The following is a 25,834-nucleotide window of genomic DNA, read 5'->3' on the forward strand; positions in this document are numbered from 1 at the left end:
GCCCAGGAATTGAACTTGCATCTCCTCCACTGCAGGTGGTCTCCTCCTTTACCACATTACCAGTCACCAGGGATTCCCAATTGATGATGGAAGTATGAACCGTTTCAACCACTCTGGAAAACTGTTTACCAATATCTACCGAAGCTAAAAATATGCCTATGCAATGACCCAGAAATACCACGTCTAGGTTTTATACCCAAGAGAAATAAGGAGATATGTTCCCAAGAAGATGTACACAAGAATACTCATAGCAGCTTTATTCATAACAGCATTGGGAAAGAACCCAGATGTCCATAAACAGAGTGAAAATTTTTAACTGTAGTGTATTCAGACAATGGAATATTACACAGCAATTTTAAAAGAGATCTACTGGTAATGTGACAAAGATAAAGTTCATAGGCACTATATTAAGTGAAAACATCAGACACAAGAAGGCGTACTGTGTGGTTCTATTTTTCTGAACAGGAAAAACAAATCTATGGTGACAGAAGTCAGAGTACTGGTTAACTCTGGAGATGGGGCTTACTGACCTGGGTCGGGCCCAAGAGAACCTTCTGGGAAGATAGAATTTTTTTTTCTTTTATGTGGGTGGTGTGAAAGTGTCACTCAGTCATGTCCAACTTTGTGATCCTATGAACTGTAGCCCACCAGGCTCTCTGTCCATGGACTTCTCCAGGCAAGAATACTGCAGTGGGTAGCCATTCCCTACTCTAGAGTAGCATAGATAAATATACATAATTCACTGAGGTGAACACCAAGACTTACGGACTTTTATGTAAGTTATGTCTCAATTAAAGAACTTGAGAGGAATTCCCTGGCAATCCAGGGCACTTTCACTGCCAAGGGTGTGGGTTCAATCCTTTGTCAGGGAACTGAGATCCCACAAAGCCTTTCAGTGTGGGGGTAAAAAAACAAAACTTTAAAACACAAAAGCAGAACTCTGTGAGTTCAGGCGAAATGGACAACAGCTCCCTGCAGTGAAGTTCTGTAGCGAGAGCCAGACTGTCACTTACCACCTGCAGGACCTCAGTTAACTTATCAGGCCTCAGTTTCCTCATCTGTGAATTGGGGATAATAACAGTACCTTCCTCAAAGTGTCATTGTAAGGACTAAATAACTTAAAAGATACAAAGTTTAGGGTAGTAGCTATAATACTATCTAGCAATAATAAGCACTAAATAATTACTTGCTATTATGATGATGAATGGCTGAATATTCACTGCTAGGGAGAAAGATGGCCACTATAAGAATAAAAGGAACAATTAACTGAAAGCTTACAAGATGTCAAAAATCTTTTAATTCCATTGCTTCAAAATATATGAAATTTGAATTAAAAGACTCATTCAGCAATTCATACATATGGTAGGAGTGTTTAATGGAACTTTCTCAGTAAATGATAGACTGGAAACTGCTAAGGACTGAATGTTGGTGCTCTCTGGAGTTGACATGCTGAAGTCTAACTCCCAAGGAGATGGTTAAGAGGTGAGGCCCTTGGGAGGTGATTAGCTCATAGGGATGGAGCTCTCATGAATGGGATCAGTGCCCTTACAAAAAAGACTCCAGGGAGCTCTCTTGCTCCCCTTCTGCCATGTGAGACATGGCAAAAAGATGGCCATTTATGAACTAGGAAGTGGGGCCTCCCCAGACATCAAATCTGCCAGCTGTGATCTTGGACTTCCCACCTCTAGAACTGTGAGGAATACATTTCTGTTCTTTGTAAGCCACCCAGTATTTTTGTTATAGCAGCCCGAGCTAAGACAGAAACCAGTATTTTAAAATGTGTAAAAGACTTTTATACACAAAGAGCATGCTCCATCTAGTGGACATTTATAGGATACCATACATTGACTTCCACCATCCAAGAAGCATTTATAAAAATGAACCATATATTAAGTGCATCAGTTAGAGACTGCATTCAGCCACAATAAATCCATCCCTGCCCTCCCCCAAACTCCCCTCCCCCCAAAAAAGACAATGTCATGTACCAGTAAGAAGTGCATCTTTTTCGTGTAAACAAGATGTCCAGAAACAAACAACCCAGGGCTGGTACACCCACACAAGGATACCAACCGGGGAACCAGGATGGTTGTAGCTCTGGCCACAATCTATTATTTTTATATGTTTAATTTGGCAGCACCATACAGCTGTGGGATCTTAGCTCCCTGACCAGGGATCACACCCTCAGCCCTGTATTGGAAGCTCAAAGTCCTAACCACGGGACCACTAGGGAAGTCCCCCACGCTCTCTTTAGACTGCTGCTTTCGCCCCTGTGGTCACAGGATGCCTCCTCTAGCACCAGATACGGTGCCCGCTTGTACAAAAGGCAAGAAGGAGAGAAAGTGAAAGTGTTAGTCGCTCAGTCGTGTCTGAAGACTCTTTGTGACCCCATGGACTGTAATCCGCCAGACTCCTCTGTTCATGGAATTCTCCAGGCAAGAATACTGGAGTAGGTAGCCATTCCCTTCTCCAGGGGATCTTCCTGACCCAGGGATTGAAGCTGGGTATCCCGCATTGTGGGCAGATTTTTCACTGTCCGAGCCACCGGGGAAGAAGGAGAGGGATCTGGCTAAATGAAACCATTCCTTTGTGACATCTTCCCCAGGACTCACACTCAAAGATGCCTCTTGCTGGCCAGGACTGGAGAACGTGGCCTCCACTGCCACCAAGGAGGACAGGGAGGTGGAAGTATTTTAATCATGCGCATTCCCTGATGGTGTAGTGGTTTGAATGCGGCCCCCACCACCACCATCACCGAAAGATATGTCCACCTAGAAACTCTGGTTGTGAACTCAGTTGGAAAAGGGTCTTTGTGGATGTCATTAGATTAAAGATCTTGAGATGAGGCCATCCTGGATATCTGGGTAGACCCTAAGTCCAATGATGTGTCCTTATAAGAGACACTTAGAAGACACAGAAGAGGACACAGACACACAGAGGAGAAGGCCATGTGAAGATGGAGGCAGCGATGGGGGCGATGCTGCCACAAGGCAAGGCACACCTGGGGCCACCAAAAGTGGAAAGAGGCAAAGAAGCCTCCTCTCCTAGAGACTTTAGAGGGAACGTGGCCCTGCAGACACCTTGATTTCAACTTCTGCCCTCCAGAAGTGTGAGAGAATAAAATTCTCTTGCTTTAAGCCACAAAATATATATGTACATTGCATAGTCCCAATCTGAACAAAAATACCTAGGTGCTTTTGCAAATAAGAAGGGGCAGTTTTGGCAGGCAACTACCAAGACATGCCATTTTCCAGGCAAGAGTACTGGAGTGGGTTGCTATTTCCTTCTCCAAGGGTTCCTTTCCCAACCCAGGGATCGAACCCAGGTCTCCCGCATTGCAGGCAAACGCTTTACCGCCTGAGCCATCAGGGAAGCCCTAGACCTAAAGCAAATCTCCATAAATACTTAACATTCAACAACATAAAGATCACACACTCTGCTTGTGGTGTGTTACATGTGTGTACACGTGCTCAGTCGTGTCTGAGTCTCTGTGACCCCAGGGACTGCAGCCCACCAGGATCCATGGGATTTCCCAGGCAAGAATACTGGAGTGGGTTGCCACTTCCTTCTCCAGGGGATCTTCCCAACCCAGGGATAGAACCCTCCTCTCCTGCATTGGCAGGCGGTTCTTCACCACTGAGCCACCATAGAGGATGTCGCTAAAGGAGTACTAGGAGAGATGGTTACCGCCCCGGGTGCTTAGTCTGTAGAAACAGGAGGTTAATCAGCAAGGGGCCCTTCCATGGGCAGAGACACAGACAGAGGCAGGTCGCCGGTCCTGACGTTTTCTCCCCTGGCGTGAACCCTCTTGTGCACGCTGAGTGAAGAGCTGTGTCGGAAGGCTTTGTCACACTGAGTGCATTCGTAGGGTCTCCCCGTGGTGTGGGTTCTCACGTGGACGATGAGGTGCGAGGACTGGCCGAAGGCTCGCCCGCACTGCGGGCACACGTAGGGCTTCTTGCCGGTGTGGGTCCTCGCGTGCTTCCTGAGGGACGAGGGCTCGCCGAAGGCGCGCCCGCACTCCGGGCACGGGTAGGGCTTCTCTCCGGTGTGGATCCGCATGTGACTCTTGAGGGTGGAGAGCCGACTCAGGACCTGCCCGCAGGTGGCGCACTCGTAGAGCTTCTCGCCGGTGTGGATCCGCTTGTGCACGTTCAGGTTGGTGCTGGTGCGGAAGGGCTTCCCGCAGTGGGTGCACTGGTAGGGCTTCTCTCGGGTGTGGGTCCGCACGTGCGTCTTCAGCGACGAGTGCTCCCGGAAGGTCTTCCCACAGTGGCCGCACTCGAAGGGCTTCTCTCCGGTGTGGGTCCGCATGTGGCTCCTCAGCGAGGACGGCTGGGTGAAAGCCTTGCCACAGTCCTTGCACGAGTAGGGCTTCTCGCCCATGTGGTTCCTCTGGTGCAGGATCAGGTTGAAGTTCCTCGTGAAGGTCTTCCCGCACTGGCTGCACTCGAAGGGCTTCTCGCCGCCGTGGGTCTTCAGGTGGCGCCGCAGGTTGGAGAAGTACTTGAAGGCCTGCCGGCACTCCTGACACTCGAAGCATTTCTCCGCGGTGTGCGTCTTCTCGTGCCGGATGAGCTCGGAGCTGTACCGGAAGGATCTTGCACATTTGTCGCACGTGTAGGTTTTGTCCCCGCTGGGGACTTTCTCAGGCACGATGAGGCGGGTGGTCCGGAGGAAGGATTTTCGGCTCTCTCGGCCTTCAAAGGGGCTTCCTTCAGCAGGAAATCGCGGGTACTGAAAAAGCGGTTTGATGCTGTCAAAGGGCTTCCCAAGCTCATCATATTTATAGAGGTTTTCTCCGACCTGAGGTGGCTCCTGTCCAGTGAGGAAAATGGGAAGACCAGAGGCTTTACTGCAGTCACAGGTATTCTCCCACAAGCAAATTGTGTGTAGGAGAGAGGCGGCCCTATAGCTCAAACTTATACCGTCCTAGTGTATCTCTGCCATTTCTACCCTGAGTTCCTGCAAGAGGATACCCTGCCACAAAGAGCTATCATTTTCATTACCTTCATGGGACTTCTTAGAAGTAGATTTTTTTTTAATTGTTAAAGACTAAATTAAGTCTTGAATGTTCTACATCTGTGTCAGATTTACAAAAATGATCAACTTTGCACTGTTTACAACAGACAAGACATGGAAGCAACCTAAATGTCCATCGACAGAGGAATGGATAAAGAAGATAAAGTAATGGAATACTACTCAGCCATTAAAAGAATGAAATAATGCCATCTGCAGCAATATTGATGGACACAGAGATTGTCACATGGAGTGAAGTAAGTCAGAGAAGAAGAACTATCTTATGACATGCCTTATACATGGAATCTAAAAATAAATGATATTAATGACCTCACTTGCAAAACACAAACAGACTCACAGACTTAACAGTACAAACTTATGGCTGCTGACTGGAGGGGAGGTGGTGCGGGGTGGAGGGGGTGGACAGGAAGGGACAGTTATGGAGTTTGGGTTGGGATGGACATGTACACACTGCTGTATCTAAAATGGATAACCAACAAGGACCTATTGTAGAGCACAGGAAACTTTGCTCAATGTTATGTGGCAGCCTAGACTGGAGGGGAGTTTGGGGGAGAATGGAGACATGCACATGTATGACTGAATCCCTTCACTGTTCTCCTGAAACTGAACACTCACCTGAAACACATTATTAATCAGCTATACCCCAATACAAAATAAAAAGGTTTTAAAAAACGATTAGCTTTGGGAACTCTGTGAGATACATCTTGATCTACATTTACAGTTTTTTTCCCCCAATTCATGACATTCACAAACTCTCTCCCAACAAACTGCCTTCTCCTAGGTGAGTACCACTTGCCTTGAATCTCTCTCTGAGCTTCTTGAGTTTCTAGCCTACAGCAATTCCTACTGTAGAGGACCAAGAATAATCCCTTGTGCCTTACCCTTTTCATGCCAATGGATGGAATCGCTGCCAAAATATCTTGATTAGGAATTGAGTCTTGGTGTTGAAGGTGAGGACCTGGAATGAATTAAGGGGGAGGAAATATCAAGTGCACAGGGAAGGAAACTCTGGGGTCAGAAGGACCAGTAAGCTAGATACATGCAGATTTTTTTTAATATTGATCCTAAATATGTGAAGAAACTGAATAAGAGGAACATATCAGGACTTCCCTGGTCCAGTGGTTAAGACACCACACTTCCAATGCAGGGGGTCCAGGTTCGATCTCTGGTTGGGGAACTAAGATCTCACAGGCCACATGATGTAGCCAAAAAACAATTTTTTTTTTTTTAAAAAAAGGAACATACTAAGGAGCAAAAAAAATTTTAAGCTGTTTGGCTATGTGAAGAGTTAAGTAATCACAGGAACAAGGAGTGGAAATAGTAGATAATTTTCTAAGAAAAGATTCCATGAAGACTGAACCTGATGTTGAGAGAAAGTATTAGTTAAAAACATAGTGGGGAAGAACTGGATGAAATTTACACATGAAAGTGCTGAATGTAAAAAGGAGGTAGGATAATTTCCTCTATGCTCTATGAAGCCAGAGTAAAGTGTTAGAGGTAAAAAAGCAAGGGAAAGAGTAAAGAAAGTGAAATTTACTGAGGAAGCTCAACCCAACTGCGTTCCCCATCAAGGATACTGAAAGTGTTTCTAAATCTTACACACTCATCTTAGCACCCAGAGCTAGTGCTCCCCTCGCCTGCCTAGTGCTCACCTAACTGGGCTCCTGGGAAGACCCCTCTCTCGGTGACGCACAGCTCTTCTCTTTGCTCCATATGGGAAGACATCCTGGTTGTGCAGAGTTGATCACCTGCTTATGGGAAAAGATGCAGAATGTGAGCAGACTGTGCCTGCCATGCAACAGGGGCTGATACTCTGAAGCCTTCAGGGTCACTGGAGATGGAAACAGCAAAAAGGGCACACCTACATTCTGATGTAGGCTTCCTTCACAAAGGAACTAAGGTACAAGCTCCCTCAATGGGTCCCAAAGAACAGTAGGACTCTCTAATCCCCACAACCCAGGGCCCAGCTCAAGAAGGCACTTAAGAAGCCCAGGAAGAGCAGACAAGCCTTCATTTCCATGAGGAAGCCACAAGACTATAATAAGCACCATGAGGGCAGGACCTCTCTGTCTCTTCACCTCTGGATTCCCCAGACCAGCACAGTTCTGGGAACCCGCAGTGGCTGCATGAATGTGTGCATGAAGCAGCAAGGCCGGCCTTACCCACAGAGGCCAGGTTCCTGTAGTTCTCCAGCATCACGTCTCTGTATAGGCTTTTCTGGGCAGAGTCTAGAAACAGCCATTCTTCTGGTGTGAACAGCACGGCCACATCCGCAAAGGTGACTGGCTCCTAAAATGCACATCCAGGAGCTCAGCCAGAGGCCAGCCCCTCCAGGACTCAAGAGGACAGTGAGGGGCTTGCAGGCCTGGGGAAGGGAGACTCCCATGCACAGGATGTTCAGATATAGTTCTAAGGTCCCTCAGCTCAGGCCTCAGAACTGCAACTTTTCTCCATCTATTCTTCCCTCCAAAAATGAGAGCGTCCTGAAGTGTGGCAGCCAAGGACCTCGACTTCATGACAGGACTTAGGTACTAACAAACAGCCAGGACTTCCCTGGTGGCATAGTGTGTAAGAATCTGCCTGCCAATGCAGGGGACACAGGTTCAATTCCTGGTCCAGGAAGATCCCACATGCCAAGGGGCGACTAAGCCCACGTGTCACAACTACTGAAGCCTGTGTGCCCAGAGCCCATGCACCACAAGAAGAGCAGCCACTGCAATGAGAAGCCCATGCACTGCAACGAAGAGTGGCCCTTGCTCGCTGCAACAAGAGAAAGCCTGAGCGCAGCTACAAAGACCCAGTGCAGCCAAAAGTAAATAAATGATTTAAAATAAAACAACAACTAGCCTGGAAACCCTCGCCCCTAACCCCAGGGTCCAGCAGGTGAGGTCGCTGCTCACCCACCACTAGAGGCCCAGTGCCTGGAAGCCTAGAGGCCAGCTCTGTGAGCTTGAGAAGCTCCCAGACAAGGGGAGGGGACAAGGAGGCAAAGCAGGAAGAAGAGCAAGGACTTCCAGCTTACCTGTGGACAGGTGGCCAGTCCCCCAGGAGTCATGGCTGCTTCTCCTATGCTCTCCTTCTGGAGCCAGGCAGGGCCCTGAACAGACAGAGCTGCAGAAGAACAGGAGAGCCGTGAGGGTCTCAGCGGCAGGGCTGAGGCTGCCCACCATGACTGTGCGTGACCACAGGTGCACACACACCCTTGGACAAGCACACACACACGTACTGTACACTGAGATGTGCATGCACATATGCTTGCACACACCCACAGCTACTTGGGCACATGGGCACACTCACCCACACCAGTACCCACACATGCATACACTATGTGCAGAGACACACACACACAGACACCACTAGAGGCCCAGCACCACACATACACAAGCACACACACAAACACACAGAAATATACAGAAACACACACAGCTCTTTCATCTCGGCCGCCAATATGCCAACCAAACTAAGGAAGACCCGAAAACTTAGAGGCCACATGAGCCACGGCTGCATCATGGGAAACACCCAGGAAGCTGAGCTAACACTGGTGGCCTGCTTCACCACAGGATCAACTTGAACGAATATCACCCAGGAGGCGTTGGGAAAGTCGGTACAAGGCATTACCATTTAAAGGGGAACCAGAGCTTCTGTCCAACTGTCAACCTTGATAAACTGTTGACCTTGGTCGGTGAGAAGATCCAGATAAGTGCTGTTGAGAATAAGACTGAAGCTGTCCTATCACTGATGTGATCAGAAAGATCTGGGAAACAAAAAGCTCCCAAAGCAGCCTGTCATCATGAAGGCCAAATTCTACAGCAGAAGAGCTGAGAAGAAGACTAAGGGTGTGGGAGGGGCTTGCAGAGAAGGAAATGGCAACCCACTTCAGTATTCTTGCCTGGTAAATCCCAGGGACAGAGGAGCCTGGCGGGCTACAGTCCATGAGGTCAAAAGGGGTTGGACATGACTTAGCAACTGAACAGCACCACACCAGCTTGAAGCCACATGGTGGGAAATTCATTAAATGTCATCAAGTGCTTCTGCATGGAACTCTGTTCAATGTTATGTGGCAGCCCGGATGGGAGGGGAGTTTGGGGGACAACGGATACATGTATACATATGGCTGAGTCCTATATATATGACTCGGCTTCACAGTTCACCTGAAACTATCACAACATCATCAACTGGCTATACCCCAATAAAAACTAAAACGTTTTTATTTTTAATGTTAACAAGTGCTTTAAAAAAAAAACACACACACACATTTCCTCCATTCCAAATCTCTGGAGCCACAGTCTCGATCCACCAACAGACGCTGAGGTTTCTACAGTGCCCCTTTCTCCCCCTTGACTCAGCCCTGAGTCAGCTGTTCCTCCCTGACTGCAGGGCCCCTTCCTCTGCCCCAACTCTGCAGGGTTGGTACCGCCCAGGACTTACCACAAGCAGAGCAGAGAAACCACCACTTCCCTGGGAGCCTGCCCGAGAAGGAAGCGTCCTTCCTTTCCCGTCTTCAAATCGATAACATTCCTCCCCTACACCAGGCTCCTCACTCTGGCCTGTTACAGAGAAGTGATGCCCCACAATCCCATCTCCCGATACCCCCACTTCCCCTCTCAGTGGGACCTTTCCCTTGGTCATTAAATCTGAACCACGTCCAATCCCTGATCCCATGGTATTAGTTTCCCATGGCAGCTATTTAAAAAAAAAAAAAAAACCACAACTGGGTGGCTTAAAACAACAGAATTGTATTCTCTCAGAGTTCCAGCAGCCAGAAGTCCAGGATCAAGCCGTTGGTGGGGCCACACTCCCACTCAGACTCCGGCTGAGTCATTCCTTGCCTTTTCTTGGCTTATGGTGGTGGTTGTTATTCAGTCCTTAAGTCATATCCGACTCTTTGCAACCCCAAGACTGCAGCACACCAAGATCCCCTGTCCTTCTCTACCTCCCAGAGTTTGCTCAGATTCACGTCATTTGAGTCGGAGATGCCATCTAACCATCTCATTCTCTGTCGCCCTCTTCTCCTGCCCTCAATCTTTCACAGCATCAGGGTCTTTTCCAGTGAGTCAGGTCTTCACATCATGTGGCCAAACTATTGGAGCATCAGCTTCAGTATCAGTCCTCCCAATGAATATTCAGGACTGATTTCCTTTTGGGTTGACTGGTTTGATCTCCGTGCAGTCGAAGGGACTCTCAAGAGTCTCCTCCAGCACCACAGTTCAAACACATCAATTCTTTGGCACTCAGCCTTCTTTATGGTCCAACTCTCACATCCATACATGACTACTGGAGAAACCTTGGCTTCTGGTGGTGAAAGTCAATCCGGGGCTTATAACTGCGTCCCTCAAATTGCTGCCTCTGTTGTCATGTGACCTTCTCCCCGACATGTCCCTGTCTTCACAAGGCATCTTCCCCTTCTTAAAATGGCACCGTTCATGTGGGATTAGGGTCCACTGTCATGACCTCACCTTAACCTGATGTCATCTGCGAAGACTCTATTTCCAAACAAGGTCACGTTCACAGGTACCAGGGGTTAGAACTTCACTAGGGTCTGGTCGGGGGAGGGGGGGGGAGGCGGGGGCACAATACAGTTATAATACCCCACCTCTCCCTCTGGCTCCTGTTTTATCTCTTTGTTCCCCATCGTGGGCAAACTCTGTACTCATTCCCTCACCTCATATTCAGTTCCAAAACACCACCATTCAACGACCAGCACCTCACTAGAGTCCCCTGTGACCTCCATCTCCAGGGAGGATCTAGTAGAAATGTTCAGTCGTCCAATCCCCCTATGTTAAAGCCCACCCCACCTGGGCTTCGGAGGGCTTCCCTGGTGGCTCAGTTGGTAAAGAATCTGTCTGCAATGCGAGAGACCTGGGTCAGGAAGATCCCCCTAGAGAAGAGAATGGCAACCCACTCCAGTATTCTTGCCTGGACAATCCCAGGGACAGAGGAGCCTGGCAGGCTACAGTCCATGGGGTCACAAAGAGTCAGACACGGAAGAGCGACTAACACTTCCACTTTGCTGGGCTTCGGCACCCAACCCCAGCCTCCTCCACTCCTGCGCAAGTTCCTGCCCCATCACTTGCTGGTGTCCCATCGGGACGCCAGCATGCTTCTCCTGCATTGGCAGGTGGGTTCTTTACTGCTGAGCCCCTATTCCCCCTCCCATAAGTGCCCCCAGTTGTCTGGTAAATGAATGCATACATGACCCACCAAACTATCTCAACTTGACCTCCTGAATACCTTTTACATAGTTCCATGCTTCCCTCGGAGAAGGCAATGGTAACCCACTCCAGTACGCTTGCCTGGAAAATCCCATGGACGGAGGAGCCTGGTAAGCTGTGGTCCATGGGGTCTTGAAGAGTTGGGCACAACTGAGCGACTTCACTTTCACTTTTCACTTTCATGCACTGGAGAAGAAAATGGCAACCCACTCCAGTGTTCTTGCCTGGAGAATCCCAGGGATGGGGGAGCCTGGTAGGCTGCCATCTATGGGGTCACACAGAGTCAGACACAACTGAAGCGACTTAGCAGCAGCAGCAGCAGCATGCTTCCCTACTGTGCAGACGTAAGTTAACACAGCCCTCCTGACTGCTCTCCTTAGCAAGGCCAGCTGGCAAGGCTGGCCCTTAGCTGGCCTCTGGGAACTTGGATTTCTTTTTTCTTTTCTTTTTAAGCCTTCTATTTTAATTCCTTTTATTTATTTTTTTTTTTTGGCTGCACTGCACAGCATGTGGAATCTCAGTTCCCTGACCAGGGATTGAACCCATTCCCCCTGCATTGGAAGTAAGGGGTTTAACCACTGGACCGCCAGGGAAGTCCCAGAATTTGGATTTCGAGACAGTTCCCCCGACCCTAACTGGTAAGAGGGGCTCACTCTGCTTTAACTGTCTGTACAAACAATGAGGTCCTTGTTGGATGCCTTCTTTCTTTCCAGAAGCCTGGAGTTTAGGTATGTGCTGGGCAGATGGTGCCTACACGACCAGCCCCCAGGGAAAACCCTGGGCTCTGAGTCTATAATGAACCTCCCTGTAAATTTCACTGTGCACATGTTGTCACAGCTTACTGCTGAAGGAATTCAGCATGTCCTGTGTGGCTCCACTAGGGGAGGACTCTGAAAGCTTGTGCCTGGGTTCCTGCAGGTGTCACCCCAAAAGCCTTTTCCCTTTGCTGATTTTGCTTTGCATTCCTTCACTGGAATAAATCAGAGCCATGAGTACAACATTAAGCTGAGTTTGGGGCATGGCCTTAGGGACCCCTGACACGCCTACTCCATACTCACTCCCCAGCCCCTGGGGGAGGGCGTCAGGGGTTTGTCTGCAATTGTTTCCCAGTGCCCTTCTCACCACGGGATGACAGTCTAGAGCACTTCCACAGTACTTTAAGAGCAAAGCGTACTCCAAGTACTCCATGAGTACTTTATAGCACAGATGGCCAAAAACCACATAAAAAGATGCACAACATCGATAGTCATCAAAGACGTGCAAATCAAAACTACAGTCAAGCATCACCTCACACCTGTCAGGATGGCCATGATCAAAAAATCTACAAACAATAAATGCTGGAGAGGATGTGGAGAAAAGGGAACCCTCCTTCACTGTTGGTGGGAATGTAAATTGATGCAGTCACTATGGAGAACAGTATGGAGGCTCCTTAAGAAACTAAAAATAGTACTATCATATGACTCAGCAACCCCTCTCCTGGACATATACCTGGAGAAAATCATAATTCAAAAAGATACATGCACTCCAGTGTTCACTACAGCACTATTTACAATAGCCAAGATACCAAACCAACCTAAATGTTCATTGAGAGAGAAACGGATAAGACGATATGGTATATATATACAATGGAATACTGTATGTGCTACATTTTCAGTTGTGTCCAACTTTTGTGACTCCATAGCCTGTGGCATGCCAGGCTCTCCTGTCCATGGGATTCTCCAGGCAAGAATACTGGAGTGGGTTGTCATGCCCTCCTCCAGGGGATCTTCCCAACCCAGGGATCAAACCCACATCTCTTTTGTCTCCTGCATTGGCAGGCAGGTTCTTTACCACGAGTGCCACCTGGGGAGCCCATAAATGATGAGATGACTTTACATATTCTCTCCCTAAGACAACGACTGCAGTCAGAAGAAAGGAAGGTGGACCCAAGTTCCCAGACACAGCAGAACACAACACAGCAGGGCCCTCTGGCTGTAATTCCACCAGGCGCTCACTCACCAGCACCCCCAGCCCTCCACAGTCTGGGGAGGCCCAGCGCAGGCTCCGGCGTGGCCACCCTCTGCATCTGCACAGCCACCTTCAGCCCCTGGACAGAGTGACAGGAACAGATTATAGAGTCACAGCGTGGGTGGGATCCGCTCACACCTGCTCACCCAGACTGAACTGGTGTAACTGGCCCTGCTTTGGGAAACATGCTAAGAGGAGGGACAAGGCTCGTTCCCCATGTCTAGGGTGACAACTCCTCGACACAAAACTAGTCAGTGTCATGGAATTTCAAGCCCAAGATGGGACGGAGAGAGGGAACCCGGGTAGGGAAGGCCTCATCTAAGCAGCCTCTTGGAGCGGGGGACATCCTGGGGCATGGAGGAGCAGTGGATGGCCAGTAGACTGAGGGGTGAGGGAGGAGGCATGGGTGGAACCCTGCAAATGAGGGGGTGTTAGTAAACTATTCCCAAGGGGAAAATCCCTGCTGTGGGAGAAAGGACGGGAACCCTCCTACACCAACGGCCACTCCCTCGGGAAAGGTGTTTGAACCAACTTGTATTTTTTTTTTTTTTTAATTTACATTTGGCTGTACTGGGACTTTGTTGCTAGGCCTAGGCTTTCTCTAGTTGTGGTGGGCAGGAGCTACTCTCTAGTTGCAGTGAGGGGATTCTCACTACAGTGGCTTCTCTTTTCGCAGAAAACAGGTTCAACAGTTGTGATTCTTAGGCTCTAGAGCTCGGGCTCAATAGCTGCGGTGCACGGTCTTAGTTGCCCCGTGGCACATGGAATTTCCTGGATGAGGGATCGAACTCATGTGCCCTGCATTGGCAGGTGGATTCTTAAACCACTGGACCACCAGAAAAGCCCCTGACTTACTTTCTAGAGGATGTCTCTGGCCTCCATGTCCAGCAGGAGGCTGGGTCCAGGAGAACTAACAGTGGCTCTGGGCAAGGTGGTGGCACCAGGGCCAGGAGCAGCAGTCAGAGGCAGGTTCATATTTTGGAGGAAAAGATGGCAGGACTTGGTGGAGGATGGGAAGCAAATGTGGCTGGTCCTCAGGGCAGGTGATGGGTGGGAGACAGGGGAGAATAGGCCCCTTCTCCTCAGGGCAGGGCTCCAAGCACACCTTAAAGTGTCCTTCTGTGTAACTTTCTCCACCTCAGAACCAGAACATAAGGCCCCGAGCCAAGAGCATGGTGACCAGCTTGGACACTCTCCACACAGCCCTTGGGTCACAGGACCTGCTCATTCCTGCAGGTTTCCTGGCCATGGAAAGGGTGGAAGGACTGAAGAAGAAAATCTGGACCCAGAGAGGCAAGACCTGGACCCTGGGTGCCATCCCGTCCCCTAGGACTGCCCAGGGCCTGACATCAGGCTGGAAATATTTACACTCAATGCAGAAACACCAAGGCCTGTTCAGTAGTTCTCACCAGGAGCTAAGCCTGGGCCTCCAGCATGTTCCCAATTTCCAATCTAGTTGGCCTTCCATTCCTCCCTCCCTCCTACCTCCCCACTTACAGACATATCCTGAACCTTGGGCCTTCTTGACAGAGGCTGGGGCCCTCCTGGCAGACCACCTCCCAGGCTGACTGCATATTCAGAAGACTGCTGGAGAGCTGACCAGTCCTCTGGAGCCGGAGGCATCACCTCCTCTTCCATCTCAGACTTGATCTCTATCTTCAGGTCCAGCTCTGGCCCCTGGGAAAAGGAGTGGAGGGTGCTAAGCAGGAAGAGGTGGTACAGAGGCTGCCCTCACCCTAAGAGACCCAAAGTTTGCGGGTAGTGCCATCAGAATTTGGGGTTTGTGGGACTTCCCTGGTGGTCCAATGGCTAAGACTCTGCACTCCTAATGCAGCAGGCCTGGGTTCTATCCCTGGTCAGGGAACTAGATCCCACTTGTCACAACTAAAGTGTTCATTGCTCAGTCTGACTCTTTGTGACCCCATGGACTCTAGTCTACCAGGTTCCTCTACCCATGATTCTCTAGGCAAGAATACTGGAGTGGGTTGCCATTCTCTTCTCCATGGGGATCTTCCTGACCCAGGGATCAAACCTGGGTCTCCCACATTGCAGGCAGATTCTTTTTACTGTCTGAGTGACCAGGGAAGCCCATGTCGCAACTAAGACCCAGCCAAATTAATTAATTAAGAAAAGAATTTGGGCAACGTGGATCTGGCAGTTTCAGACCTGGCAACTCTCCCTACTTCACTGTGGGCACCAGCCACTGAGGGTCTCTGAGAACCGACTGCACCAGAGACTTGGATGCACACAGCTGGTCCTTTTCTGGTTCTGGGGAGCCCGTGGCTGGAGGGTAGACCACCAACCCTCAGAGGCACTGAGAGATATTTCACTAGAAAGGTTTTTGCTTTGTTCCAGGAAGCACTGCACAGCTTGTAAAATCTTAGTTTGCTGACCAGGGATTAAACTCGAGACCCTGGCAGTGAAACTGCAGAGTCCTAACCACTAGACTGCCAGGGAGTCCCTAAAGAGGTTTTTACAGAAAAACTGGGAGCACTTAGTTCTGAATATAAACACTATTCTGTGTTTTCCCAGGTTCTGTATCTGCCTATCTGGCATCTGTCAATCACAGGGCCACAGTTAGTTATCCACATCTCCCATGACCCACAGCCCACACTCTGAACCGCCTCCTTTATGGAGTTCTCACACACCAAGCCAATATTCCTCCCACCCTAAATCACCCAAGATGGGAGCTCCCTCCAGATACTTCATGTCCTCGAGGAAATTCCTTGGCTCAAGTGTCTGCCTGGCCCTGGTGTGCTCATCCAACTCAGCTACTCCTCCCCTCCTCCTATGAAAGGAAATGAAGAATTGTCCCCCATCAATCTTACCATTTGCAAATCATAGGATGAGTTTTCCTCTGAAATATCCTGCAGAGGAGTAGGCTCTTTGGGTGTAAACTGAGATTCCCAGTCTAAAATGAATGGGGGAAAAAAATTACCTTATTTCAGAAAGAAGTCATGGTGTGAAACTGACACACACATTTTTTTTCTAATATTGACCCTAAACTTGGGACAGTACTGAAAGGTAGAAGGTATCAATGAGCAAGCTTGCATTCTGCTGTGTGCTCAGTCATGTCCAACTCTTTGTGACCCCATGGACTATAGCCCGCCAGGCTTCTCTGTCCATGGGATTCTTCAGGCAAGAATACTGGAGTGGGTTGCCATTTCCTCTCTCCGATCCTGGGGAGAGTCTCTTGTGTCTCCTGCATTGGCAGGCAGATTCTTTACCACTGCAGTAAGCAAAGGGAGATTCTAAAGAGTAGGGCTGTGTGTAGAGTCGGGCAGTGATGGGATGAGGCGGAAACCAAAGGCTTGTCCTGGTAAGAGAATTCATGGAGGCTTTTTTCAATATTTAGTTATTTTTGGCTGTGCTGGGTCTTCACTGTGGCCCGTGGGATCTTCACTGCAGTGCATGCGCTTATCTCTAGTTGTGATCCACAGGCACATGGGCTCTGTAGTTGCAGCTCAAGGGCTCTCTAGCTGTGGCACTGGGGCTTAGTTGCCCCTCGGTATGTGGGATCTCAGTTCCCTGACCATGTATGGAGTCCACATCCCATGCACTGGAAAGTGGATTCTTAACCAATGGACTACCAAGGAAGCCCCCTCCATGAAGATTTAGACTGATATTGCCAGAAAGTGTGTTATCAGGGAAACAAGAAGCAATCAAACAAGAAATATATATAGAAATGTTCAATATAAAGATGAACATGGTTATACCCCAATACAAAATAAAAAGTTTGAAGTAGAAAAAAAATTTTAAAAAAAAGACAAATGTGACTTCCCTGGTGGTCCAGTGGTTAAGGCTCCACACTCCCAATGCAAGGGACCTGGGTTCAATCCCAGGTCAGGGAACTAAGATCCCACAGGCCACTGCAAGTAAAGACCCTTTGTGCTGCAACTAAGTCCTGCCACAACCAAATAAATAAATAAATATTTTCAAATTTAAAAAAAACTAAACAAAAAGTGTGTGTATGATATCGAGAAATCAGAATCCTCGCCCACCACTGGGGGAAAGGTAAACTAGTGTCCTTAATCTCAAAAGAGGGCAACAGAGGATCAGACTGTTGGATGGCATCACCAAAACAACAGACGTGGACTTAGGCAAACTCTGGGAGCTAGTGAAGGACAGGGAAGCCTGTTGGGCAAACTCAGGGATATCATGAATGACAGGGAAGCCTGGCGTGCTACAGTCCATGGGGTCACAAAGAGTTGGACATGACTTGGCAACTGAACAAGAACAACAACAAATCTCAAAAGCAGTTTGACTGAAATTGAAGCTGTGATCAAAAATCCCCCAAAAAACAAAAGCCTGTGGCCTGATGGCTTCACAGGAGAATTCTATCAAACATTTAGAGAAGAGAGAATGCCTGTTCTTCTAAAACTCTTTCAAAAACTGCAGAGGAATGAACATTTCCAAACTCATTCTACAAGGCCACCATCACCCTGATACCAAAACCAGACAAAGACAACACAAAAAAAGAAAACTACAGGCCACTGTCACTGATGAACATAGACGCAAAAATCCTCAACAAAATTTTAGCAAATGGAATTCAGCAACACATCAAAAAGACAAACTTGTGACTTCCATGGTCAAGTTGGGTTTATTCCAGGAATGTAAGGATTCTTCAATATACACAAATCAATCACTGTGATACACCATATTAACAAATTGAAAGATAAAACCATATGATCATCTCAATAGAGGCAGAAAAAGCCTTTGACAAAATTTAGCACCGATTTACAATTAAAACTCTTCAAAAAATGGGCACAGAAGGAACCTACCTCAACATAGTAAAGGCCATATATGATAAACCTACAGCAAATATTACTCTCACTGGTGAAAACCTGAAAGCATTCACCCTAAGATCAGGAACAAAACAAGGATGTCCACTTTCACCACTATTATTCAACAGAGTTCTGGAAGTCCTATCTACAGCAATCAGAAAAGAAAGAGAAATAAGAGGAATCCAGATCAGAAAAGAAGAAGTAAAGCTCTCACTGTTTGCAGATGACATGATACTGTACATAGAAAACCCTAAAGAGAGTATCAGAAAATTACTAGAGCTAATCAGTGAATTTAGCGAAGTTGGAGGATACAAAATCAATGTACAGAAATCACTTGCATTTCTATATACTAAAAATGAAAAATCAGAAAGAGAAATTAAGGAATCAATCCCATTCACCATTGCAACAAAAAGAATTAAAAATCTAGGAATAAACTTACCTAAGGAAACAAAAGAACTGTACACAGAAAATTATAAGACACTGATGAAAGAAATCAAAGACAACATAAACAGATGGAGAGATATTCTATGTTCCTGGGTAGAAAGAATCAATATTGTGAAAATGAGTATATGACCAAATGCAATCTACAGATTCAATGAGATACCTATCAAACTACCAATGGCTTTTTTCACAGAACTAGAACAAAAAATTTCACAGTTCATATGGAAACACAAAAGACCCCAAATAACCAAAGCAGTCTTGAGAAAGAAGAATGGAGCTGGAAGAATCAGCCTTCCTGACTTCAGGTTATACTACAAAGCTACAGTCATCAAGACAGTATGGTAGTGGCACAAAAACAGAAACATAGACCAATGGAACAAGATAGAAAGCCCAGAAATAAACCCATGGGTACCTTATTTTTGACAAAGGAGGCAAGAATATACAATGGGGCAGAGACAGCCTCTTCAACAAATGGTGCTGGGAAAACCGGACAGCTACATGTAAATGAATGAAATTAAACACTTCCCAACACCATACACAAAGATAAACTCAACATGAATTAAAGACCCAAGTAAGATCAGAAATTATAAAACTCTTAGAGGAAAACATAGGCAGAACACCCTCTGACATAAAGCAAGATCTCTGTGACCCACCTCCGAGAGTAACGGAAATAAAAACAAAAGTAAACAAGTGGGACTTGATTAAACTTAAAAGCTTTTGCACAGCAAAGGAAACTATAAGCAAGGTGAAAAGACAACCCTCAGAATGGGGAAACTAATAGTAAATGAAAGAACTGACAAAGGATTAATTTCCAAAATATATAAGCAGCTCATACAATTCAATGCCAGAAAAACAAACAATCCAATCAAAAAGTGGGAAAAAGACCTAAACAGACATTTCTCCAAAGAAGACATACAGATGGCTAACAAACACATGAAAAGATGCTCAACAATGCTCATTATCAGAGAAATGCAAACCAAACCACAATGAGATATCACCTCACACCAGTCAGAATGGCCATCAAAAAGTCTACAAACAATAAATGCTGGAGAGGGTGTGGAGAAAAGGGAATGCTCGTGCACTGTTGGTGGGAATGTAAATCAATACAGCCACTATGGAAGATGGTATGGAGATTCCTTAAAAACTAGGAATAAAACCATCATATGACCTAGCAATCCCACTCTTAGGCATATACCCTGAGGAAACCAAAATCGAAAAACACACACGCATCCCACTGTTCATTGCAGCACTATTTACAATAGCTAGAACATGAAGCAACCTAGATGTCCATTGACAGATGAATGGATAAAGAAGTTGTACTACATATACACAATGGAATATTACTCAGCCATAAAAAGGAACTCATTTGAGTCCGTTCTGATGAGGTGGATGAACCTAGAACCTATCATACAGAGTGAAGTGAGTCAGAAAGAGAAAGATAAATATCGTTCGTATTCTCACACACATATATGGAATCTAGAAAGATGGTACTGAAGAATTTATTTACAAGGCAGCAATGGAGAACAGACATAGAGAATAGACTTATAGACAAGGGGAGAGGGTAAGATGTATGGGAAGAGTAACATGGAAACTTACATTAGCATATAGATAGATAGCCAATGGGAATTTGCTGTATGGCTCAGGAAACTCAAACATGGGCTCTGTATCAACCTAGATGGGTGGGATGGGGAAGGAGATGGGAGGGAGGTTCAAAAGTGGGGGGATACATGTATACCTATGGCTGATTCATGTTGAGGTTTGACAGAAAACAACAAAATTCTGTAAAGCAATTATCCTTCAATAAAAAAAAAAAAAGACCCAGCAATTCCATACCTAAGTGGAATTCTCACACTCAAGAGAAATGAAAACACATCCACAAAACTCCTTGCACACCAATGTTCAGAGTAGCACTACTCACAGTCACCAAAAGTAAAAACACACATCCACCACCTGATGGATCAACAGAATGGATCAACAGAATGTGGTCCTTCCACAAGCAGGACTGCCATTCGGCCTGAAAAAGCAATGAAGCATTTCATGCTATGACATGAAGGAGCCTCAAAAACACGATGCTGAGTGAAAGAAGACAGATACGGATGTATGGTTCCATCTGTATGAAATGTCCAGGACAGGCAAATCCACAGAGACAGAAGGTGGATTAGCAGTTGCTGGGGGCTGCGGGAGGAGGGATGGGAAGTGACCGCTAATCATTACAGGATTTCTTTTTGAGGTGATGGAAGTGTTCCAGAGCTGGACAGTGGTGATGGCTACACAACTTTGTGAATATACTAAAAACCTGTGAAATGTACACTTTAAAAGGGTGTATTTTGCAGTGTGTGAATATCTCAATTAAAAAAAAAAGACAAGTTGATTTGCAGGGCAGGAATAGAGACACAGACATAGAGGACAGACTTGTGGACACACAGGGGGAAGGAGAGGGTGTGACGAATTGAGAGAGTAGTGCTGAAACATATACATTACCGTATGCAAAACAGATAGCTAGTGGGAAGTGGCTGTATAACACCGGGAGCTCAACCAGTGCTCTGTGACAACCTAGAGTGGTGGGATGGGGTCGTGGGGGTGGGAGGGAGGTTCAAGAGACAGCAGATGTGCGTATACTTGTGGCTGATTCACACTGTGGAATAGCAGAAGCCAACACAACACTGTAAAGCAATTATCCTCCGATTTTTAAAAAAGAATACACTTAAAAAGAAAAAAACCTTTAAAAAAATTGAAATAGATCTTTTTTCTTTTAACTTTTTAAATTTATTTATTTTTAATTGGAGGATAACCACTTTACAATGTGGTGCTGGTTTCTGCCATACATCAACATAAAACTGAAACCAATATTTAGAGGAAAGTTAGAAAGTGAAAAAAAGAAGAGTTAAAGGAATTCACCCCAAACAGTCTTATTTCCCCTCAGAATAAAGAATTTTACAAATACTCTCAAACTGACACTTCCCAGCAGCACCCGCCTCTCAAGCCCAGTCTGGGTGGGTCACGACACCCTGTGCCCCCAGGTACTCACCCACACCTGTGGCACAGAGAACGCCGTGCTCCGCTGCTTTCAGCTCTTCTCTTGGCTCCACCTGGGAGACGAGACTGGCTTTGCATGGTGGAGTCCCTGCTGCTGGAGAAGGACATATGGGCCGAGGGAGGGAGGGCTTGCAGGGGAAAATAAATGCTTCCCCAGCCTGCCCACTCTCCACCTGGGCCTTAGCTCCTGAAGCCAAGTAAGTAGGCGGGGACCTAAGCAATCACATTCAAATTTTTTTTTTTTTAATGAATTCAATGAGGTTCCTTTACAAGGGTCCAAACCACAAACACTCTCCTCTCTGCCCTTCTGAACTGAGGTTCTCTAAGTTCCAAGACCAAACTCAAGAAGACCTATGTAGGTCCTGACCATAGAGAAGTATTAGTCGCTTAGTTGTGTCCAACTCTTTGCAACCCCCATAAACTGTATAGCCCGCTAGGCTCCTCCTGTGGTTCCTCTGTCCATGGAATTCTCCAGGCGAGAATACTTGAGTGGGTAGCCATTCCCTCCTCCAGAGGATCTTCCTGACCCAGTGACTGACCCTGAGTCTCCCACAATGCAGGTAGATTCTTTACCGTCTGAGCCACCAGGGAAGCCTTGACTACAGAGAGACTGAAGTCCACTCAATGCATAAAGCTGTTATCATATGAAAGCCCATGAGTGATAAATCATATGAAACCCACACCGCATCACTGTGGCCATGTGGCAGGCACTTAAAGGGCATTTGCAGGGCTTCTCCACCTACCAATGCAGGAGACGTGGTGGGTTCAATCTCTGGTCCAGGAAGATCGCTCATGCTGTGGGGCCACTAACCCCATGTACCACAACTACTGAGCCAGTGCTCTAGAGCCAGGGAGCCACAACCACTGAAGCCTGTGCATCCCAGAGCTTATACTCCACAATAGGAGAAGTCGCTGCAGTGACAAACACGCGTACCACAACCAGAGAGGAGATCCCGCTTGCCCCAAACAGAGAAAGACCCAACACAGCCATAAATAAATAAACAAGGGAATTTTTTTTTTTTAAAGAGCATCTGCATAAAGGAAGAACCAGAGTAGTGAAAGCCTTACCCCTGGGCGCCGGGGTCCTGCAGTTGTCCTGCAGCACATGTCTGCACAGGTTCCTCCCGGCATCGTCCAGCAACGTCCACTCCTGGATGAGCTCCATCGCCACATCCTCTAAGGTGACTGATTCCTAAGGCAGCGCATGTATTGTGGCTCAGCAAGGACCACCCCCACCATTCTGCAGAATGAGGGTTTATCCCTTGGGGAAGGCAGACCCAGTGCGAGAATATTCAGAGAATATTCTCTGCAAAGCTGGGCTCAGCAAACCTGGCCTGCCTCCTGTTTGTCTAAATAAAGTTTTATTGGCACATGGCCACACCCATCTGTTCATCTCTGTGGCTGTCACTGTGCTACTAGGGCAGAACTGAAGAGTTGCTGGGACACAGCTCATATGGCGTACCCAACCAAAAATAATTAATTTCTTTTAACATTTGGACAAATCTGAAAGTAGAAGCGTTGGCTCTCTGCTGCTCCACTATCCAGTGATGACAGAGCCTGTCCTTCTCAGAGGTACTGAGTTTTTCCTGAACTCCTTATTCAAGGCATCAGAAGTTTGAGCTTGCTCTTTTCATTTTCATGAAGTCCCTAGGATAAGTCATTGTTTTATGCTTGTTAAAACTGAACTTCCGTTGCATCTGAGAAACGTGATGGCCTTTTAATCTCAAAATCCTCTGGAACAGCACTGACTGGTAAAGCTCTCTGTCATGAATGGAATGTTCTATGCCTGCACTTTCCAAAAAAAGGCAGCCACCAGCATGTGTGGCTCCTCAGCACTTGAGAAATGTGGTTTGGTAACTGAGAAGCTGAGGTTTAAATTTTGTTGGATTTTAACTAACCTTAATTTTTAGAGCCACATGTGTTTTTGGTAGGTCTCACAAGCGATGGTAGGGATGGCCGTGGAGGAGTTCTGCAGCTGCCGGCTCAGTCTGAGCCCCCTCACTGCCATTAGACTGCGGAATTAGGTACCAAACCCCAAGGTTGCTTTGGGAACCCTCCATCCTCGCCAGTTCCCTCCAGAACTGCAGGTCATGCACTGAAAGAGGCTAAAAAGTCCCAGGGACGGGGCTTAAGATGCTCCACACTTCCCTCCCCTTTCCGAGAGAGCAGACAGGGCCCCGAGTACAAGATTTTCCCACCCCCACAACCATCCAGGCTCAGTCTTCCCCCTCACCATGATACCAGCGCCAGGGTTTAAAGTTTCAGTGTGTCCTTCCTGCAATAAGAAAGACGGAGGTAAAAGGAGAAATGAGACTGGAAGCAGAACATCAAGCAGCGGTCTGGCCTGGGTAATTAATTCCATTTCTGTGGACCATGAGCAGGGCGGCCAAGCCAAAGAGCCTCACTCGGAAATTTACTTCAATACGCAACATATTAGGCCCCTCGTCATCTTTCACACCACAGGCCCTGACCATTCCTACTGACTCCTCTCACGTAATAAAACGACCACTTCTCCTCTTTGCTGTTGTTGTGCGGTCACTAAGTCGTGTCCGACTCTTTGCAACACCATGGACTGTAGCCCACCAGGCTCCTCTTGTCCATGGGAGTTCCCAGGCAAGAATACTGGAGTGGGTTACCATTTCCTTCTCCAGGGGATCTTCCTGGACCAAGGATCGAACTTGAGTGTCCTGCATCAGCAGGCAGATTCTTTACCACTGAGCCACCTAGGAAGCTCCCTTAAAACACCTCAAGGGACTTTCCTAGCAGTCTGGTAATTAAGATTTTGCCTTTCAATGCAGAGAGTTCGAGTTCTATCCCTGGTCAGACAGCTAAGATCCCACATGCCTCATGGCCAAGGAACCAAAACAAAACAGAAACATCATGGTAACAGATTAAATGAAAATTTAATTATAAAAAGTCCACATCAATAACAACGAAAAAAAATTTTTTTAAAACAAAAAAACCTCTAACACTTTCTACATTTCCTCCACTACCCTTATCAAGTTGGGATTTTTACATGTATTTGTTTAGGTGAGTTTGCCTCTCTCTCTCCAACCACGACGTAAACCCTCCAAGTACAGAACTGTGTCCCTAAAATTAAAAGACGCTTGCTTCTTGAAAGAAAAGCTGTTACAAACCTAGACAGTGACCTAAAAAGCAGAGACATCACTCTGCTGACAAAGGCCCATGCAGTCAAAGCTACAGTTTTTCCAGTAGTCATGTACGGATGTCAGGGCTGGACCACAAAGAAGGCTGAGCGCCGAAGAACTGATGCTTTCGAGCTGTGGTGTTGTAGAGAGTCTTGAGAGTCCCTTGGACGGCAAAGAGATCAAACCAGTCAATCCTAAAAGAAATCAACTCTGAATAATCATTGGAAGGACTGATGCTGAAGCTGATGCTCTAATACTTTGGCCACCTGATGCAAAGAGCTGACTCACTGGAAAAGACCCTGATGCTGGGAAAGACTGAGGGCAGGAGGAGAAGGGAGCGACAGAGAATGAGATGATTGGATGGCATCACTGACTCAATGGACATGAGTTTGAACAAACTCCAGGATATGGTGAAGGACACAGAAGCCTGGGGTGCTGCAGTCCATGGGGTCACAAAGAGTCGGTCATGACTTACTGACTGAACAACAACCACTTCTTCAGGACGCCACATCCTGCCACCAGCACGGCACTTGATGCGTACTTTATGTATTAGAGGTTGGTAAACCTTTTCTATAGACGGCTAGATAGTAAATAGCTTAGGATGTGTGGGCCACCGCACCTCCCTGGTGGTCCAGTGGCTAAGACTCCGCACTCCCAATACAGGGGGCCCAGGTTTGATCCCTGGTCAGGGAAGTATATCCCACATGCCACAACTAAGAGTTCACATGGCGGGCTTCCCTGGTGGCTCATGATAAAGAATATGCCTGCCAATGCAGGAGACACGGGTTTGATCCCTCATCAGGGAAGATCCCACTTGGGTCAGAGCAACTAAGCCTGTGCACAACTACTGAGCCTATGCTCTAGAGCCTGGGAACCGCAACTACTCAGCCCTCGTGCTACAACTCTGAAGCTCACACGCCTAGAGCCCACACTCCGCAACAAGAGAAGCCACCACAATGAGAAGCCCGTGCACCGCAACTAGAGAGTAGCCCCCACTTGCCACAACTAGAGAAAAGTCTGTGCAGCAACAAAGACCCAGCACAGTCAAAAATAATAAATAAATGATGAAATCAGGAATTAAGGGGGAAAAAGTCTGTGAGCCACATGTATGGCAACTATTTAATTGTGATTGTAGCACAGAAACAGCCATAGGGAGCATGTAAACACA

At 47.1% G+C, this 25,834-nt stretch overlaps 1 protein-coding gene and 1 pseudogene across 8 annotated transcripts in view; one reads left to right on the plus strand and one right to left on the minus strand.

Annotated features, from left to right (window-relative positions):
• Positions 1 to 242: 242 nt before the first annotated feature.
• The window catches only part of ZNF333 (zinc finger protein 333), a 30,073-nt gene continuing 4,481 nt past the window's right edge, over positions 243 to 25,834 (minus strand). The window contains exons 2-12 of one of the 8 annotated variants that reach the window (XM_043911189.1): positions 23,751 to 23,792; positions 22,586 to 22,709; positions 21,510 to 21,608; positions 16,085 to 16,167; positions 14,754 to 14,933; positions 13,248 to 13,335; positions 8,060 to 8,148; positions 7,200 to 7,326; positions 6,690 to 6,788; positions 5,919 to 5,995; positions 243 to 4,815 (exon numbers count right to left, since the gene is read on the minus strand). In XM_043911189.1, the coding sequence (XP_043767124.1) occupies positions 3,718 to 4,815; positions 5,919 to 5,995; positions 6,690 to 6,788; positions 7,200 to 7,326; positions 8,060 to 8,148; positions 13,248 to 13,335; positions 14,754 to 14,933; positions 16,085 to 16,167; positions 21,510 to 21,608; positions 22,586 to 22,709; positions 23,751 to 23,753 (2,067 nt within the window). In that variant the 5' untranslated portion in view covers positions 23,754 to 23,792 and the 3' untranslated portion in view covers positions 243 to 3,717. Of the gene's footprint in view, positions 4,816 to 5,918; positions 5,996 to 6,689; positions 6,789 to 7,199; positions 7,327 to 8,059; positions 8,149 to 13,247; positions 13,336 to 14,753; positions 14,934 to 16,084; positions 16,168 to 21,509; positions 21,612 to 22,585; positions 22,779 to 23,750; positions 23,793 to 25,834 lie in introns of all 8 variants that reach the window. The other 7 variants (XM_043911190.1, XM_043911188.1, XM_043911192.1 and 4 more) reach the window with 7 other exon arrangements.
• Positions 8,486 to 12,097, plus strand: LOC122699140 (annotated as a pseudogene).

The sequence above is a fragment of the Cervus elaphus genome, chromosome 9, assembly GCF_910594005.1.
Source record: "Cervus elaphus chromosome 9, mCerEla1.1, whole genome shotgun sequence".
Lineage (NCBI taxonomy): Eukaryota > Metazoa > Chordata > Mammalia > Artiodactyla > Cervidae > Cervus > Cervus elaphus.